Below are 20,293 nucleotides of genomic sequence, written 5' to 3' on the forward strand. Positions count from 1 at the left end.
GAGCATCATGTGTGGTAGTGCCCTTCGGCCCTGGTTCACACTGATGCAGCGCAGAATCCGCAGCGTTTTCTGTGCAAATTCCGCACCACATCAGAGTCGCACCTGTGTGTATGTTAATTTAACAACACCCTGAAAGCGGTGCGATGTGCAGAATCGGATCGCATAGGTGTGAATACCCATGCGATCCGATTCTAATGCGGACCCAAAAAAGGGTCCTGCACCTTTTTGGTGCGGGTGCGGTGTGATTAGAGCCATACAAAAGGTATGACTCCAATTGCACCGCACACAAATCACATGTGATTTGCACAGGAATGTGGCACGGAATGCGATATACCACACCGCATATATGTGAACCCAGGCTCAAACTGGACTTGTAGTGTTGGAAAAACTTATAGGCAGCAAAGGAGGTAGGTATTGTTTTTTTTGTTCATTTGAAAGTTTCATTGTATTTTAGAAAGGTGATATTAAACTAATACCACCACAGCAATTAAGTATAACCCACCTGTATAATCTGACCCCAATCTCTTGAATAAGGTTCACCAATTCCTCATATTTCCCTGTAAAGAGGTTACGTTGTGGAAAAATGTGGAATCATTTAAAGTCCTGAATGCTATCTGGGCCTCTCACACCTAATTCTCCCACAATTTATCCTTGTTGGATTTCACAGTAATCAAAAACACATGGGACTAGATCATGCTTACATGTGATAATATCAAACATTACTACATTTTTCACCAACAGAGTGACCAAGTACAATGTCTAGACCATTGACTACCTCATTGTCATTCTTCTTTCTCCTTCTTCAGTTATCAGTGCACTACTTAAAGTGGATTGACAGCCAAAATGTTCCTTTCCAGTTTTGGATAGAATGGGAAGGCCCTCTGTCACTGTTTTTATTATTAGCTAAGTTCACTTGACCAATCTGACATAATGAAAAGCCTAATATATTAATATTTAACCCTTAGGCTACATTCACACCTAAGCATCATGTTTTCAAGCGTTTTTTTCAAGTGTTTTTTTCAAGTGTTTTTTTCAAGAGTTTTTTTCAAGAGAATTACGAAGCAGAATTGCACATTTTTGCAGCTTTTGTCAGTCATTTCTTCAGGTGTTTTTCAACTAAAAGGTATGGAGTGCTGCTTAAAAAGGGGTGGAGAGCTGCTGTTTGAGCAGAAAACGCGCAGCAAAACGCATGGAAAAACCTCTTGAAAAAAGCTCATGTTGCGCTTTTCAGGTGTTTCCATTGAGGTCTATGGAGACAAAAACGCTCAATTCTGTCTGAAAAGTAGCTCATGTACTTTGAGTGACAGACGTTTTGTAACAAGCAACAGGATGTTCAGAGGTGATCAAGGACTATTGGAAACAAAAGGTTTTTGCTTGTTGAGCATTTCTGGGCTTGGAGCTACAAAACGCTTAAGTGTGAACGGGCCTCACTGTAATTATCTTATTTATGTATTTGTATGTTGGCCAGTAACCAATAAAGTACAATCTACCACACTAGCAAGTCTGCAAGGCTGCAGATATGACTTCGTTTTTACCTTTAAAATTCTTGCCAAATCCAATGGATGGGCCAACACCAGCATCCGTTTTTACTTTGTTGCTGGATTTCTCCTTCATCACATCGTCATCACTGGACACGTCATATGAGTTACTTTTCTTTTTCTTCTTTTTTTTCTTCTGTCGAGGTGGAAGTTTTTTGGGGAAGGTAAACATTGGGAAGATAACCAGTAGCATTGCCATTGCACACAGTAGGAATCCACTCCACCTGCAAGAAGGGGGGAGTTAATATGTGCCAATAAAACGATCTGAAGTTTATCATGCAGCGCTAACTTGTGTCAGATGATCTAACATCTAAAGAATGTCACACCTGTAATCTGTTCTATGTCAAAGTACATATGGTTCCATATACATACAATGATTCTGATTTATTAAAGGCAAATGGACTATGCATTTTGCAAGTGCAAGTGCAGTTGCTCCAGAGCTAAGTAAATGAGAGATAGCTCTGCTGCCTTTCATCATCCAATAATATGCAATCAAAATTGAAGTTTTTTTTCTTTGCATGTGATTGGGTATTCTTTGCAAAGTGAAGCTTTATATTATTTACTTAGCTCTGGAACAACTGCAGTTGCAGAGTGCAACTGCAAAGTGCACAATCTATTTGCCTGTAGTAAATCAACCCAATGTGTATTATTTCAGCTTCACCAAAGTTTGTACATACACAGTGGGTATAGAAAAGAATCACCCCCCTTTAAAATAATAACATTTTGTTGCTATGCAGCCTGAAATTAGGACAAACACAGTTTTTTTTATTCAACATTATTTGTTTTATTCAACATGTCAAAAAAAAAAATTTAAAAATCAAAAACAGAATCATTGAGTTGAAAAAAGGATCACCCCTCCTAAAAATGAGATGTAAATTCAATTGGGGTTAGCTAATCACCTTCTCAAAGGTACTAAAAGCAATTTGACTTTCAACACTGATCAGGTCATTTGATTAGCTCAGCATAAAAAGAGCTTTCCTGGAGCATTTCAGTCCCTGATCGTGCAACTGAAGCAAACAATCAACTATGGGTGACAGGGCACTTTTAAAAGATCTTCAGGATAAAGTTGTGAACAGGCACAAGTCAGGAGATGGATGCAAAAAAATGTCAAAGTCTTTAAAAAAGCCTAGAAGCACAGTGAAGTCTATTATTAAGATGTGGAAGGTATTTGGTACAACACAGACCCTCCCTGGATCAGCTAGGCTCCCGCTAGGCTCCTCTCACAGTCCGCCTTGAAGACCGGTGTAGCATGAAAATCTGTCTCCTATGAGGATCTGTCCCCCTCGACGTATCTGCGCATGTGCCGGAGATCGCCGATCAGCTGCTAATGCCTGAAACTGGCACATGCGCAGATACGTCGAGGGGAGCAGATCCTCATAGGAGACAGATTTTCATGCTACACCGGAACGGCGCGGGAACACGGCGAGAGGAACGCGCGGAGCGCGTAAGTGAATTGACACAGGGGGGACTTGGGGACTTAATATGGGGGATGAATTAATATGGGGAATGAATTACTATAGGGGGGATGAATTACTATGGAGGATGAATTACTATATGGGGGATTAATTACTATATGGGGGATGAATTACTATATGGGGGATGAATTACTATGGGGGATGAATTACTATATGGGGGATGAATTACTATGGGGGATGAATTACTATGGGGGATGAATTACAATATGGGGGATGAATTACTATGGGGGATGAATTACTATGGGGGATGAATTACTATATGCAGGATGAATTACTATGGGGGATGAATTACTATATGGGGGATGAATTACTATGGGGGATGAATTACTATATGGGGGATGAATTAATATGGGGGATGAATTACTATATGGGGGATGAATTACTATGGGGGATGAATTACTATGGGGGATGAATTACTATATGGGGGATGAATTACTATGGGGGATGAATTACTATGGGGGATGAATTAATATGGGGGATGAATTACTATATGGGGGATGAATTACTATGGGGGATGAATTACTATGGGGGATGAATTACTATATGGGGGATGAATTACTATGGGGGATGAATTACAATATGGGGGATTAATTACTATGCTTACTATGGGGGAATATTACTATACTTACTATGGATGACACATACACATCATTCATCTACTCTTGGTCCGGCCCCCGGGTCCAATATATGAACCCATTGCGGCCCTCAAGTCAAAAAGTTTGCCCACCCCTGGCCTAGTCAAAGCCCAGACTTAAAACCCTATTGAAAATCTGTGGAATGACTTGAAGACTGCATTCCACAAATGGTCACCATCAAATTTAATTGAACTTGAGCAGATCTGCACAGAAAAGTAGGCAAATATTGCAAAGTCTAGATGTGCAAAGTTAGTAGAAACATATCCCAACAGACTAAAGGCTGGAATTAATTTTAAAGGTGGTTCAAGAAAATACTGACACAAGGAGATGATTCTTTTTCCAACTCAGTGATTCTGTTTTTGTTTTGTTTTTTTCCAACAAGTTGGTGTTATATCTTTCACTTGGATGTTTTAACTTGAACTGAATAAATACAGCTGGATAAAACAAAAACGGTGTCCGTCTTCATTTCAGGCTGCAAAGCAACAAAATGTGATTGTTTTAAAGAGAGGTAATTCTTTTCTATACCCGCTGTAGCTATTAAAATTTGCACACTCTGGTCTAACTCAGAATAAATAAACAGTATAGACAAATGAGAATTCCATCTTATCGTCTTCAAAAGCAGCCATAGGACCATAGCATTCTGTACATATTATTAATATTGATAAAAAAAGGTATAAAAGGATGACTTATATGTCAAGGATGCATTCACATGTTAACTGCAGCCCTGAAACTATCCCAGTCTGCTGCTATCCAGATCAGTGCCAAATGTCTCCCTCAGTCTGGCACCATAAGAATCTTTAAGAATTACTCTTGGACCAGTAAGTGTTCATTAATTAGTATTCTGTAAAAGGTAAAATGTGTTATTTGTCCGTTTGTATTATAAAGAGGAGGGTGGTGTGTTTTTAAACAGGGGCTTATTCAGGGAAGCCCTAAATTCTGAACTTTAGACTAGAGTAAGGACCCAAGGATAGTACTTCCTTTTTACCCATTTTTCCACTAGAGCCTGAATAATCAATTAGACCCCTTTTACACAAAGGGTCTGATCAGGTCCACCTGTCAGTTTTTCAGGCAAACCTGATCAGACCCTCCATTCACTCCTATGAACTGGCGGGTGTAAACAGACTTGTGTCCGTTTATACCTGCCTACCTCCAATCCAATCCACTAAAAGAAAAAGAAAAACAGAAGGGGATCTGTCCCAACCATCTAGGTGGATCAGATCGGAGGGCAGTTGGGTGTTAAAGGACAACAGAGTCAGTTTGATTTTAAAACAAAGGTCCGGTTGTCCTTCAAGATCTTGTACAAAAAAACACAAAATACCAGCATGCATGATGATTATTATAGTTTTAATTGACCAGAAGCATGTTCTTTATTCTTAACAGAGCAAAAAGGCATAAAGACAAAGCATTGCAAAAGAAAGTAATGTGCATTACAGTGCCTTGAAAAAGTATTCATCCCCCTTGAAATTTTCCAAATTTTGTCATGTTACAACCAAAAATGTAAATGTGTTTTATTGGGATTTTATCTGATAGACCAACACAAAGTGGCACATAATTTTGAAGTGGAAGGAAAATTATGTTTTTCAAACTTTTTTACAAATAAATATCTGAAAAGCGTGGCGTGCATTTGTATTCAGCCCCAGGAGTCAATACTATGTAGAACCTTTCACTGCAACTACAGCTGCAAGTCTTTTTTGGGGATGTCTCTACCAGCTTTGCACATCTAGAGAGTGAAATTTTTGCCGTTCTTCTTTGTAAAATAGCTCAATCTCTGTCAGATTAGATGGAGAATGTCTGTGAACAGCAATTTTCAAGTCTTGCTACAGATTCTCAATTGAATTTAGGTCTGGACTTTGACTCGGCCATTGTAACACATGAATATGATTTGATCAAAACCATTCCATTGTAGCTCTGGCTGTATGTTTAGGGTCATTGTCCTGCTGGAAGGTGATCCTCCGCCCCAGTCTCAAGTCTTTTGCAGACTCCAACAGGTTTTCCTCTAAGGTTGCCCTGTATTTGCTCCATCCATCTTCCCATCAACTCTGACTGGCTTCCCTGTCCTTGCTGAAGAAAAGCATTCCCACAACATGATGCTGCCACCATGTTTCACGGTGTGGATGGTGTGTTCAGGGTGATGTGCAGTGTCAGTCTTCCACCACACATAGCGTTTTGCTTTTAGGCCAAAAAAGTAAAATTTTGGTCTCATCTGACCAGAGCACCTTCTTCCACATGTTTGCTGTTTCCCCCACATGGCTAATCGTAAACTGCCAACAGGACTTCTTATGCCTTTTTTTCAACAATGACTTTCTTCTTGCCACTCTTTCATAAAGGCCAGATTTGTGGAGTGCACGACTAATAGTTGTCCTGTGGACAAATTCTCCCACTTGAAGTGTAGATCTCTGCAGCTCCTCCAGAGTTACCATGGACCTCTTGGCTGCTTCTCTGATTAATGTTCAACTTGCCCGGCCTGTCAGTTTAGGTGGACAGCCATGTCTTGGAAGGTTTGCAGTTGTGCCATACTCTTTCCATTTTTGGATGATGGATTGAACAGTGCTCCGTGAAATATTCAAAGCGTGGGATTTTTTTCATAACCTAACCATGCTTTAAACTTCTCCACAATTGTATCCCTGACCTGTCTGGTGTGTTCCTTGGCCTTCATGATGCTGTTTGTTCACTTATGTTCTCTAACAAACCTCTGAGAGCTTCACAGAACAGCTGTATTTACAATGAGATTAAATTACACACAGATATTTACTAATTAGGTGACTTCAAGGCAATTGGTTTCACTAGATTTTAGTTAGGTGTATCAAAGCAAAGGGGGCAGTATACAAATGCACGCCACAATTTTCAGATATTTATTTGTAAAAAATTTTGAACACCACTTATCACTTTTCTTCCACTTCACAAATATTTGCCACTTTGTGTTGGTCTATCACATAAAAACCCAACAAAATACATTTAGGTTTTTGATTGTAACATGACAAAATGTGGAAACTTTCAATGGATATGAATACTTTTTCAAAGCACTGTATATGCACATAATAAATATACCTAAAACAGAGAGAATTCTATTGTAGTCTGCTAAGGGTAAATGGGATCTCCAGACATGAAATGCAGTTTTCCCTTCTGGAACTTTCAAAAACTGTTCCCTGCTATTTGCAGGCTGCTGGATTATTTATTAACCCTTAGGGCTTGTTTACACTTGCTTCTAAATGTGGCATTGAACACAGTTAAAAGCCCTCTGAATGCCAATCAAATCACCTGTCACTAAATAAAATGGCAAGCTTACAGTCCTATTTACATGTTGTGTTTGCTTTGCTTCAAAAAGTATACCCCATGTTGCTTTCTTGGTGCTTCAAAGCATCTCCAAAGCCTCCATAGAAGTCTATGACAAAGCTCTCAACAGCACCTGCTGCTCTTGAGGGGCTTTTATTCAGAGTTAGATTTGCATTGTTTTAGAGGTATTGCAAGTATGAGATATCCCAGGATAAACTGGGAAACCAACAAGTAAACCAGAAAGATATCATCAGCAGTCACTTCCAGTTCATGTGTATATATTCTGGAAGTGTCTGTTGCAGATGTCATTTCTGGTGCGTAGCATGGAGCAGCAAAAAGATGAGCAGGGTTCAGACTAGAGAGGAGCAACTAGCAGATGGCACACATGGTGTGCAACATGGGAACACTGTAGTGGAAGGTGGGTGGGGACCAGAGAGAGAGGACTGAGTGGTGGAAGATTAGCAGATCAGGCAGACTGGAGCAGAAGAAACTAGCAATGTCACACGTAGTGTGCAGCGTGGGAGCAATATAGCGGCATATAAGCAGAGACCAGAGAGAGGAGGATCAGCAGACCAGAGGATCAACAGAGCTGGGGGGAGTAAGGATCAGCAGAGCTGGGGGTTACTACTGAGTGGGAGATCAGCAGAGCTGGGGGTTACTACTGAGTGGGGGATCAGCAAAGCTGGGGGTTACTACTGAGCGGGGGATCAGCAAAGCTGGGGGTTACTAGTGAGCAGGGGATTTGTTGAACAGGGATACTAATAAGCTGGGGATCTGCTGAATGAGGGTACCAAAGAGCCGGAGATCTGCTGAACAGGGGTGCTAATGAGCTGGGGATTTGCTGAGTGGGCGTACTATTGAGCAGGGGTTCTACTGGGCCCCTTGAAAACAAATAGAGGCTGTTTGTCAAGCTTCACAAAAAGCATCACCATAGCATCACAGAAGCATCACAAAAGGCATCACCAAAGTATAGTGATGCGGTAGGCGCTTTAATGTATGTTAACACTGAAGCAAGTGTAAATGAGTGACAGATCTCCTGGTTTAGGAACTCAGAGGGCTCACGTGAACAAATAAGTGTTTTCCACTTTACTGGTGAAAATGGAAACCCCCTATATGAAAGTATAGTCTTTAAAGTAGAACTATGGGCAAAAGTGTTTGTTTTTTTTTCATTTTGGATAAAGCAAAGGCCAGGCATAACCCCTGGCAGTATATTTTTTGCCATACGCGTATGGCATATGAGAGTTCCCTTCTTTTTCTGTCCCATAGACAAAACAGGAAGTGAGCAGAAATCCCTTCAAATTAAGAGAATTCATTGGGGATCCCCAGGTCACTAGAACTGGAGTCCCCATTGAAAGATTTCCACACTATTACAACCCAAATATTGTGACTTTCTTTTGCTTTCACTTTCAATGATAATGGTAAACAGGACACATAAAGATGGTGAATCACCCTAACAAGGGTACAGGCAGGAATAACAGCTGCCAGAAGTTCTAATCCACCTCCACTTTGTACTTTAACTTAACATACTGTCCACAAGGTATTGCATTATGTAATACAGGAAACTATTAGAGTGCTCTGCAAGTCTTAAGGAACAGACAGTTGTGATGCCATTAATAATTCGTTCTGGCTCATCCATACCTCAATGCATGTCCTAAGCAACAAACAATGGTGATGTCATTGGCACTCTGTTGATGTGCACTCTCTACAGATATTGGCCTGCTGTGGCTGTTAGGAATCGACTATGAGAAGATCATTTATTTCTATATTATAGAAATATAACATTTATTTTTATATGTATTACACATAAATTCATGCACATGGGCATTAAGAACTGGGCCATGCATATGTTGACAATGTAGAACAGGCATATCCAAAGTCCGGCCTGTGGGCCAATTGTGGCCCGTGCTCTGGTTTAATATGGCTGCACAGGTACTTTGGCAATGTCTAAAAAGGAGAAAAGCACCTCTAAGTGCAATATGTGGTATTGAAGAACATAATGAGAAACATGTGGAAAGAAAACGAAAGGCTTAGGCATATGTGGTGAAAGTGAAGGACATGGCAGAGTCCTCGATGTATACCCCTTAGTAAGCACTGGAGGAGACTCGGAATGTTCACAGGGAGCCGGCAGGCATGTAAGAGATCCAGAGATGGCATCCGGAGTCCACCCTGGAGCGCAACGTTGATGTCAACGTGATGACGTAGGGATGTCCAGCATGCAATGCAACAGGTTTCGGAGCATGCACGAGGCCGATAAAAAAGGCAAAGATGCGCTCCCTTCTCAAGCATTGAAGGAAATCAGTGAGAGTAATTTCACATTTTTTTTAAAGGGGTGAAACAAGTACAGATTTCAAATATGTCATGACCAGTATCAGTCGCTCCTTTATCTATTCATTTTTTTTTTGCCTCAAAATGGTTGGCCCTCACACATGTTCACTTCATCAAATCTGGCCCTCTTTGAAAAAAGTTTGGACACCCCTGAAATAGAACAAAGAACAATTCATCAAATATTGGCTGCAAATGATGATTTTACTGAAAATGATATGCTCTAAAGGGTCCACAGCCAACAGACTGATTGTTGTCCACAAATTTGTAAAAACAGAATTAGGTTGATGCGTGCATCATGTCTATTGTTTGCATTGCACTGGAACACTGATCATCCACATCAATCATAACAGTGTTTACACCACTTGCAGTGATACAAAGAACATTGTAGAACTTTTCTGTTTTAAGTCATGTAAGCTTACCAGTTACCAATGAAGCGGGGGTCACTCTGTTCAATGTTAACGATGGTTCGAGGATCAACATAAAATCCAATAAGAACACCTCCTAACAAATAACCTGCAGCCGGACCAAGAGCACCCATGACGTACATGATTGCTGTGGAAGTGAAAAGGATTAAACAATGTGTTAATAGTAAAACAAAATCACGAAGACCCATGATAATTTACATGTACAGCTCAGTCACAAAACAAATAAGAGGTGACATAACAGTGAAAATAAAGCAAACACAAGGGGCATCCAAGTGATTTCCAAACAGGATAATTCAGTAATTTGTGTACTTGATGGAAGCATAAAATATGATCTTTATGATCATGTAGATTACTATAAGATAATTAATTGTTCTATTCTGTATAAACAACGTATTTATTTGGAAGTTCAACCTGATTGCATAAAACCATTTGATTTGAAAAAAAAAATCTTAGGCTAATAAGTGAATGAGGAAGTTGTTTTTGTTTCTCTTACAGTCGGCTTTTGACACAGCCCCATTTATAATATCACCACAGGGTCGGGACAAGGAGTGGGCAGGAGGGCAGCTGCCCTGGCTGCGGTGGTATCATGTGAGGTGGGGGGGGGCACCCCATGAAAAGTTATAACCTACAAGCTAACAGGAGTAGTGATGGCAGCGTCACTACTCCTGTCAGTTTAGCTCTGTAGGAGACAAGCCAGATCTGGAGAGGAGAGAGCTGGGAAGAGGGACAGGTTATGCTCTCTCTCCCCTCCAGATCCTTCTCTAACCACTGCAGCTCTCCTGGATCGGGACTGCTGGATCGCAATTTGTGCAATGTTTGTTTACATTCCCCTATCTCCTACCAGAAAAGAATGTGGGTAGGGGTAAGCAAACACTGCACAGTGGCAATTTGACAGCCAGTGGCATCTCTAGTGCAGGGTTCCAACACTGAAATCCTATAGCCCTCTATAGCCCCCCTATAGTGCTTAAATTAGTTTGGGGGAGGGAGAGGATTTTGGTGACACATAATGCTCATACACACACAAAACACAAGATCCCACATGTGAACGTTCATTTTTAGACCTATGGGACACAGCGGAGGGGAGCAGCACATTGCAACACATTTGCATTAGTTTCCTTTTTTTCTTTATTTTCACCTGTAGGTAACACACTTCCTGTCCTAGGTTGACAAAGCTCACTTGCTGTACTATATTTATGAAGGAGCAATGTTGTCAAGCTACAAGCTCCTACCCTCTTCCTCATCTTGAGTACAAAGGGAAAGGGGGCTTGTAGTTCACAGAAGATAGCTGGGAAAACTGATAACAATTTTTAAAAATTTCAGTATAATGCACAGGATCAACAGGAATATTTTGGTACTTAGCCCAAATATGCTGCAATATATTACATTTTTGTTCTTGGGTTTAGAGATATAATACTCCAAAGGAAAAGAGCAGGACACTAAAAAAACAAACATCCTAACTCACCTGTATGGCTGAAGCAGTGATCTGATGCTGCAGCTGTCCCCTTCTGGCTCTAAGCCTGAGAACTGAGTGATCACATGACTGCTGATCACTCAGCTCTCAGTCATCACTGAGCAGAGAGCTATGATTGTCAATCATCAACTCTTTGCCCTGCCCTTTCAGCACACACTGGAGCACCAGGCTGTGGAGGGGACATGAGTGGCTGGTTCAGGCTCTCAGGATTGTTCTGAGAAGCTGAGCAAGCTGCTGGCCAGGTATATGGGTGGATCCTAACATTATTGTCGGGATCCCTGCAGAGCCAGCTCTTTGACATCAGCCAGCAGCAGGCTTTGGCACACGTGCACTCCTGTGACTCAGAAAAAAAGCATGGTCAAACAATCTTCGGCCATACTTCTCTTTTAGTCCTAAACAATTTCTGTCATGACAAGAAGTTCAGAGTATTGTATAAAGCAGCGTTTTTCAACCACTGTGCCGCGGCACACTAGTGTGCCGTGAGATATTGTCTGGTGTGCCGTGGGAAAAATTCCAATTTCATCTGTAACATGTGGCTTCGGCTCACAAATAGACCAATCATTAGAATCTAATGATTCAGTGGTCGGCAAGCCGCGGCTCGCGAGCCACATGCGGCTCTTTACCCAGTCTAATGCGGCTCTTTTGTGTGCCGGGCGCCTGCTCCCCTCCCTCCTCTCGGTCGGCCGCTCCCCTGCCTCCTCTCGGTTGGCAGCCCCAAAAGTCCGCGCGGACCTTTTAATCCGGCTTGCGGATGTGGCTGTCAGGATGTGTGTAGGCGGGGCAGCGTGCCGAACGTGAGGGGAGGGGAGCTAGGCTCCTCTCACAGTCCGCCCTGAAGACCCGAACGGCGCGGGAAGACAGCGAGAGGAACGCAAAAGGTAAGTGAATTGACACGGGGGACTTGGCTTACTAGAAGGGGGGGGGGGAATAGTACTGTGGGGGATGAAATACTATATGAGGGATGAATTACTTTATGAGGGATGAAATACTATATGGGGGGATGAAATACTATATGGGGGATGAATTACTATATCAGGGATGAATTACTATATGAGGGATGAAATACTATATGGGGGGATGAAATACTATATGGGGGGATGAATTACTATATGAGGGATGAAATACTATATGGGGGGATGAAATACTATATGAGGGATGAAATACTATATGGGGGATGAATTACTATATGAGGGATGAATTACTGTATGAGGGATGAAATACTATATGGGGGGATGAAATACTATATGAGGGATGAAATACTATATGAGGGGATGAAATACTATATGGGGGGATGAAATACTATATGGGGGATGAAATACTATATGAGGGATGAAATACTATATGAGGGATGAAATACTATATGAGGGATGAATTACTATATGAGGGATGAAATACTATATGGGGGGATGAAATACTATATGGGGGGATGAAATACTATATGGGGGGATGAAATACTATATGAGGGATGAATTGCTATGGGGGATGAATTACTATATGGGGGATGAATTACTATGGGGGATGAATTACTATATGGAGGATGAATTACTATATGGGGGATGAATTACTATATGGGGGATGAATTACTATGGGGGATGAATTACTATGGGGGATGAATTACACTATGGGGGATGAATTACACTATGGGGGATGAATTACTATATGGGGGATGAATTACTATGGGGGATGAATTACTATATGGGGGATGAATTACTATATGGGGGATTAATTACTATGGGGGATGAATTACTATATGGGGGATTAATTACTATGGGGGATGAATTACTATGGGGGATGAATTACTATATGGGGGATTAATTACTATGGGGGATGAATTACTATGGGGGATGAATTACTATATGGAGGATGAATTACTATGGGGGATGAATTACTATATGGGGGATTAATTACTATGGGGGATGAATTACTATATGGGGGATTAATTACTATGCTTACTATGGGGGAATATTACTATACTTACTATGGATGACACATACACATCATTCATCTACTCTTGGTCCGGCCCCCGGGTCCAATTATAAAATACTTTATTATTTCATAATAAAGTAATTATAAAATAATTTCTTTGTGTTTGATTCCTATTCAAGAGAATTACTTTATATATAGTCAATATAGGCACAGAGGTAAATTTTTTTAACATTTTCTAATGGTGGTGTGCCTCGTGATTTTTTTCATGAAAAAAGTGTGCCTTTGCACAAAAAAGGTTGAAAAACACTGGTATAAAGGACAGGCTAAAAGGTCAGCTTTCATAGCACAAGGTCATAGTAAGAGATATCTGCAGCTCCAGTGCTGCATTGTGTTCAATGACTCAGCAATGTGCAGTTGTTTTATTAAGAACCCATGTTGGTGTGTTATAGTTCTGAACAATCAAAGAGCAGAGGAAACAGTCATAGTTGTGATTATCCAGTACGAGGACACAGCTGCAGGCTCATTATAGTTGCTAACATTGCTTATGTTCCCATAATTGCATACTACTGGAAATGTGGGCTGGTGTTGTGCTGCTATGTAAAGCCACTTGTACTCTCCCCATTCGGTCAAGGTTACATTTCTATCGCTTCTACCAAAATACGCCTATGAACTGCTCACATTTCTGTTTACACACATATACAGTATTTGCTCTTGTGCACAGCTCTACATGCATTTGATATGCTCAAGTGTAGCTTTATTTGAACTACTTGTAGTGAATATACTGACACACTATCTGCATTTATTTTCCTCTGTGATTAGTGGAACTGGAGCCTGTGAAGAGTCTGGAATTTCACATATGCTTCATTTAGTGCTATTAGACAAAGTTGGTTTACTTGAAAATTTATGATGCAATTTACATGAGACTTTTTATTCATAAACTGAGCTTGGAAACACACATATATATATTGGAACTTGAACATGCAAACCTGTTTTATGTTTTAGCTATCTGAATGTCATATTACACACTTGCATCAGATTGGATAACTGGGTCTTTTAATGAGATTTGTTAACATGGTTTTAACTACTTGAACTACCTTATATTGGTATTTGTACAAATAAACGTGCTTAATAATGAAAGCAGTTCTTTTTCCCATTTCATTAGATTACATATGTATTTTTCTGATGTTATTTAATAAAGTGTAGTTCACTGGGGTTGATTTACTAAAGGCAAATACTGTATATTGTTCACTTTGCAAGAAAAGCTGTACACTGCAAGGTAATGTACCTCATAGCTAAGTGAATGTGGTTAAATTTCACTTTGCAAAGACTGTGAAAATGAAGCAGTTTGACAGCTCAAAGAGAGTTCCACCTATAAGAGGGTCCCCTCTAACCCATTTCCTGCTTTGAAAATAGCTTTGAATAAGAAACATTATCTAGTCTGAGAGGCAGGGTTATTATCTCAGAAGAAGGAATATATTTGGGTTAATGAATATAATGATCCCATCTTCTATAATATACCCAAGCTCCACAAAACTACAAAGAATCCTCCAGGCATACCTATTGTGTCTGCCATAAAAGGCCCCTTAGATAAAACTGGGAAATATAATGATGCACTGATTAAGGGGCCAGTGTACAAATTACCCTCATACTGTCACAGGTGATGGTCCCCTCTGGGGCCCTACTGGTAGGTATCAATGTAGAATCCCTCTACACTTCAATTCCTCACAGGTGAGGCCTCAAGGGGGTTTCTTTTTTCTGGAGCAAGAATTTCCCACATTTGGTGTATATAAAGAATTTCTGTTGGAACTTTTGTAGATTGCCCTGGATAATAATTTCTTCCAGTTTCTTGGGCACTTTTACCAACAGATAAGGGGTACCTCTGTGGGGGGCCCCTGGGCTCCCATGTATGCATGCCTCCATTTGGGCCTATGGGAAAACCGAAATTGTATATGAGTCATCTCTGTATCGCAGCCATGCTGTTGCATGGATGAGATACATTGATGATTTGCTCATGGTCTGGAGTGGAGAGAGAGAGAGAAGTTGATCAAATTCATGGCGGAGTTGAATTTGAAAGATCGAAATATTAAGCAAACTTATATGTTTGACTCCACCTCAATTTCATTCTTGGATCTTCAGATTTCCATTGTAGAAGGAAGGTTGGTTACCCGGACCTATCGTAAGCAAACAGCTGCCAATAATCTTTTAATGGCAACCAGCTATCACCCAAGATCACTTATTGAAGGAATTCCAGTGGGACAGTTCATGCGGACTCGCAGGAACTGTACATGGGATTGTGACGTTCGTATCGAATCGGACAATATGTACGATAGATTCCATGAGAGGGGTTATTCCCATAAGGTACTTAAAAAGCAAGGAAAAAAGCCTGGGATGCCAATAGAGATGACCTCCTGAATCCATCCTGGTGTACTAAAGAACAAGAGGCAAAAGAGGCCCCAACAAGAATCATCACTAAATATGGGACCCTGTCAGGAATCAAGGAGTGAAAAGAAAGGTGTGGACTGACACAGGGAAACGCAGGTAATATAATAGTTTGTTATTAGCCACCCAGATATTTATCTATATAAACGCACAGTGAACAAACCAACCTTCCACTAATCTTTAGGAGGTGCAGGAACACAGGCGTAGTCAGGGCTGGAGAGGTGGAACGGTCAGGCCGGCCGTAGGGTTCTGTAATGACCGTTTGGTGGTACCTCTAGCGGTCCTCAGGGCAGGATTCCCCAGGGCGCGGAGTCTAAGCCCCAGTCTGCCTTTTCACCAGAGCCCCTGATGGTGGGGATGGACTTGGCGCAGGACTGAGACCAGGTCGCGGCCCCTGAGTACACCTGCTAGTGGTAGAGGGATCCGCCAGAGGTATGTGCAGGTACGGCTGGATCCGTGCAGGATGGATGGCAGAGTAGTTAGCGTGGTCAGACAAGCCGGGTCGGTAACGGTGAAGGCAGATCAGTACAGAGCAGCAGGCAAAGAGTAAACGGGTCACAAGCCAAGGTACAGCAACAGGAGGTCAAACAGCATAGGAGTAGGCAGAAGAATAGTCAGGGATGAGCCAGTAGTCAGAACAGGAGACGGTCAACAGAGATCAGGATCAAGCCGGGTCAGCAACGAAGCAGGAACACAGGGTACAGAGGCTCATGGGAAAACATACACCAAGGCCCAGAGCACAGGCCTGGTCATGCCTTATATACACCTTTCTACAATCAGCCCCAGGTTTGGCTGATTGTGAGCTTCTGGCTGCTAAGAGCACCCGCTGGTCAGCTCTGGTACTGCAGCCCACACGGCAGGTGAGTTCCACCACCAGTGCTGAGAGCACCCGCTGGTCAGCTCTGGTACTGCAGCCCACACAGCAGGCGAGTCCCACCACCAGTGCTGAGTCCATTCCTGACAGACCCAATTGGGACAGGTAAAAGGTATCCTGGATAAGCATTGGGGAATCCTGACAAAATCACTAGCTCTGGGCAAAATTGTGGGACCATGCCCCCTGATGGTGGCAGCTAGGACACGCAATCTGAGAGACTCAGTGCATTTGGAGTTCTGTAAGAAACCAACAACAAATTGTCTCACGGAACTACCCCCACTCAAAGGGATGTGTGGGTGTAGCCATTGCCAAATCTGTAAGTATGTGGATAGGGTGGACTGGTTTGTGAACTTTGATCGCTCAAAGTGTTTTTTTATTAAAGACTTTATTAATTGTTCTACTACCTTATCTACATGCTAGAATGTCCCTGTGATAAATATTATATAGCAAAAACTAAGTGACAACTAATGGTGTGTATCAGGGAACACCTTCTAAGTATCAGGAAAAATGATGACGAGAGCTCACTAGAGCTCACTAGCATTACATTTTGCAGAGTACCATAATGGTAAACCTGACAGGATGAAGGTGAAAGGGATTTTTGCCCTTAAGCTATCATCACGTAGAGGAGATTTTAATACTATTTTACTGCAAAAAGAAAAAATGTGGATTTTCAAATTAGGTACACTAGCCCCTAATGGTCTGAACACTGAATGTAATTTGCAGGTGTTTTTAGACTTGTAGGGACAAGGTATACAACTTTGGCTGTATTACACTTTCCACTATTTAACTGGGTTGAACTTTGAACTTGGTAAACCCTGTCTCTAGTATTAGAAAGGTAACCCATTTCCATCTCTTCTTTATATCTTTTATTTTTATCATATATTTGGTAATTAAAAGAAATGTGCTGTTTCTTTCCCTAATAGATTTAGATGTTTTCAGTATGAATACACGCTGTGTAGTGAATAGCTTGAGTGCTGGGATATATGTGACTGGGAGAGTGATATCTAGTGGCTGAAGCAATTCCTTGCATGCTGGTAGGTAAATAAGCACCATGGAGAGTGGCCCCTCTCATCCCTGAAGAAGCCCAAGCTGATTGGGGGAAACATGTAGGAGGATATGTCATTGCGTCGTTGATGTAGCTGATGTAATCACGTAGCTGGCAGTGTCAGCAAATGCATGTTGCATTGCGGTCTAACCAGCTTATACTATCCATAGCCCCTGAGGGCTACACATACTAGTACGCATCTAAGAGACCCTGCTATGGGTGAAACACTCTCGCGGCTGTCATCATGTGGAAAGGCTAAGACGCCGCATGCCCCAGATTGGCTGACAGTTACCTGGAAGCAGGATGGGTGAGCCTAGGTGTAAGACACCTGAGTATCTACCTGTATATCAGCTGGATGTCTGAACTTTTCCCACTGTGGGCTATATTAAGATGTGGAACAGCAGTTATACCTCAGTGATGGTCTCACTGATACACTAGTACACTGACCAGACTGAACTGTGCTGTTGAATTTATACACACCCATATTGCGGTAGTAAACCGGATCTATGTACGTGCCCACACCTGGAATTAGGATTATTGGCTAAGTATGGACACTTTTTGGACAGTTCAGTGATTACTTTATGACACGGGCCGTATGTCCAATAGCCACATTGACCCTTGATTACTGCTTTAATTGAATATCATAGGTTAATTTCATAGCGTGTGGATGAGTGAGGTGGTGTTGTGCATGCTAGCTATACAGCTGTCTGTGATGACAAGACAACATTGTCTTTTTAATAATCTTTGTATGGTGTTTAGCTAACCTTATGCTCTTTTATGCTTTTGTATTATAAGAATTCAATAAAGCCTATTTTTTCTTAATAGCCGCTTGGTCAGCTTAGTATCCTCCTTTTGGGCTTCCCTTAGCCCTATGTGTTTGCACTTTACAAAGAAAACTCAATAACATGCAAGGAAAATAAAGTTGAATATTTTGCTTGACCATGATTGGGTGATGGAAGGCAGCAGAACATCAGCTCATGCACTACGCTCTGGGGCAATTTCCCTTGCAGAGAGCAACAGCACTTGCAAAGTGAACAGTCTAGTTGCCTCAACCGCATTGAGTCTGTTCGGACAAGGGTGCTGATAGGTTTGATTCTTTTACCGAAAATTTTGAATCACTATATATATGAGATGACCTGGAATCATTTAATTTTCCGATACTGAATATACATTCAGCATTACTTAAACGATATTCCCAGGCTAATTCAAACCTCTAGCAATGTTTCTCATTCCTCAATGTAGATAACAATGACAGATCACCTCCTGCTTCATACCAACTCTTCAACTGTTTCTTGAATAACTGCAATTATAGGATTCAGCTACTTTGGCTACTATTCTCCAATGACTGGGATATGATGTTCATTAGTACGTTAATGGGATTCATGTACATTACATTATTTTTGCATCGACAACATGAATACAAACCCAACTTGAAGCAGCTTAGAGCAACTCCTTAGGTGACTGAAATGCAGTCAAATCAACTCAACTACAAGCGATCTCAGACGCAACTGAAAACATACAATTTACTTCTGAGTCTGAAGCTCACATACACAAGTCCATATAAAGATAATACTTTAAGTGAAGCTTCGCCCTCTCAGTCAACATTGCCTATTTTTAATCCTTAGCATTAGTAAATAGATAGAAAAATATTTCATATTTACTTGTGTTAGGCTTGTTTTTGCACTTCTTCAGTTAGTTCCTAGTTTTCTCAGTTAAGCACACACTCTTGCTTGCATGCATGAACTAAGGGCAGATGGACTCCAGGAAGCAAATGCTACATGAATCATCTGCCCTTACTCAAGATGGCCACAGTCAGAAATGGTAGGGGGGTGTTTTTCAAAGTGATTTCTCAGCAAAATAAAGCATGGAGACATGGATGGATGATGGTGTTTTCTTTGAATATTAAAAATGAAGTAGTGTTTTTAGTTTGCGGTGCTCAGATACAGTATAGTTCTGTTTTACAATGCTAAATTGAGTTCAGCTAACCTGCATGAGCTTGTTTGAATGCTGGCACCCGATCTGTGTTTTGGACTGCAGAAGGAAGTTTTTCAGTGCTTTGAGCAGCACTTCTAGTTTTTGTATATTGTACAAGGCAAGCTGGTAAGCAAGGTCCCACATCTGATTTGAGGAATCTAGAATATGTCATTAATCCATAGGTTGGGGAAAAAACGAACATGAAATCAAATTTTGATCACAACCACTTGTTTTTTTTATCATTTCCAGGTGACTATATATGTGGTCTTGTAAAGGAGAATAACTACAGATACTAAAGATGGCATAATAATTATATATATATATTGAGGCTGCACTAATGGGCCACTGATAGGTGGCCACACTGGCTGTTGCGAGGGTAGTGGGCTCCTGGGCTGCCCAGACTCAACTCTGAGCTGCAGTCTGAGCCCATCCAGGGTGGGAACCGAAGCGCCTTGGGCATCCCCTGAGAGGAGGTGTCCAGCTTGAAGCCATTCCTGAGTCCATTGAGAGCTGCCGGTTTCTGCTCCAAGGTGAGGATGAGAGTTTCCCAAGAGTGGCAGGAGTCTCTTCCTTCCAGCTCCGCTCCTCCTCTTACGGCCCCTCCTACTACTGTACAGCCCCGCATCTCCCTTAACCCCCCCCATCACATTCCTGCTGTTCTCCTCCTTTAACCCCCACAGCACCGCTCCTCCCTTGCCCCCAGCCTCACACACGTGGAAGTGACACCTGCAGTCTGGCCAGCAATGCTGTGCCTAGCTGCACTTCCCTATGCTACACCACTGGGGCTGACAACAGCCAGGCACCAGGCCGCATTTTCTAGTTGCCATGGTGACCTGATGCCGGGGATTTGTTGAACCTTTATATACAGGTGAAAAAGTGAATTTATTTCAGTA

General features: G+C 41.6%; 1 protein-coding gene across 1 annotated transcript in view; it reads right to left on the reverse strand.

Annotated features, from left to right (window-relative positions):
* The window catches only part of SLCO5A1 (solute carrier organic anion transporter family member 5A1), a 142,398-nt gene that overhangs the window by 45,379 nt on the left and 76,726 nt on the right, over window positions 1–20,293 (reverse strand). The window contains exons 3-4 of the mRNA XM_089654286.1: window positions 9,666–9,798; window positions 1,536–1,762 (exon numbers count right to left, since the gene is read on the reverse strand). Of these exons, the coding sequence (XP_089510412.1) occupies window positions 1,536–1,762; window positions 9,666–9,798 (360 nt within the window). The remainder of the gene's footprint in view (window positions 1–1,535; window positions 1,763–9,665; window positions 9,799–20,293) is intronic.

Source organism: Staurois parvus, unplaced genomic scaffold (assembly GCF_062004578.1).
Source record: "Staurois parvus isolate SC_StPar_1 unplaced genomic scaffold, SC_StPar_1.0 ptg000748l, whole genome shotgun sequence".
NCBI classification, from domain to species: Eukaryota; Metazoa; Chordata; class Amphibia; order Anura; family Ranidae; genus Staurois; species Staurois parvus.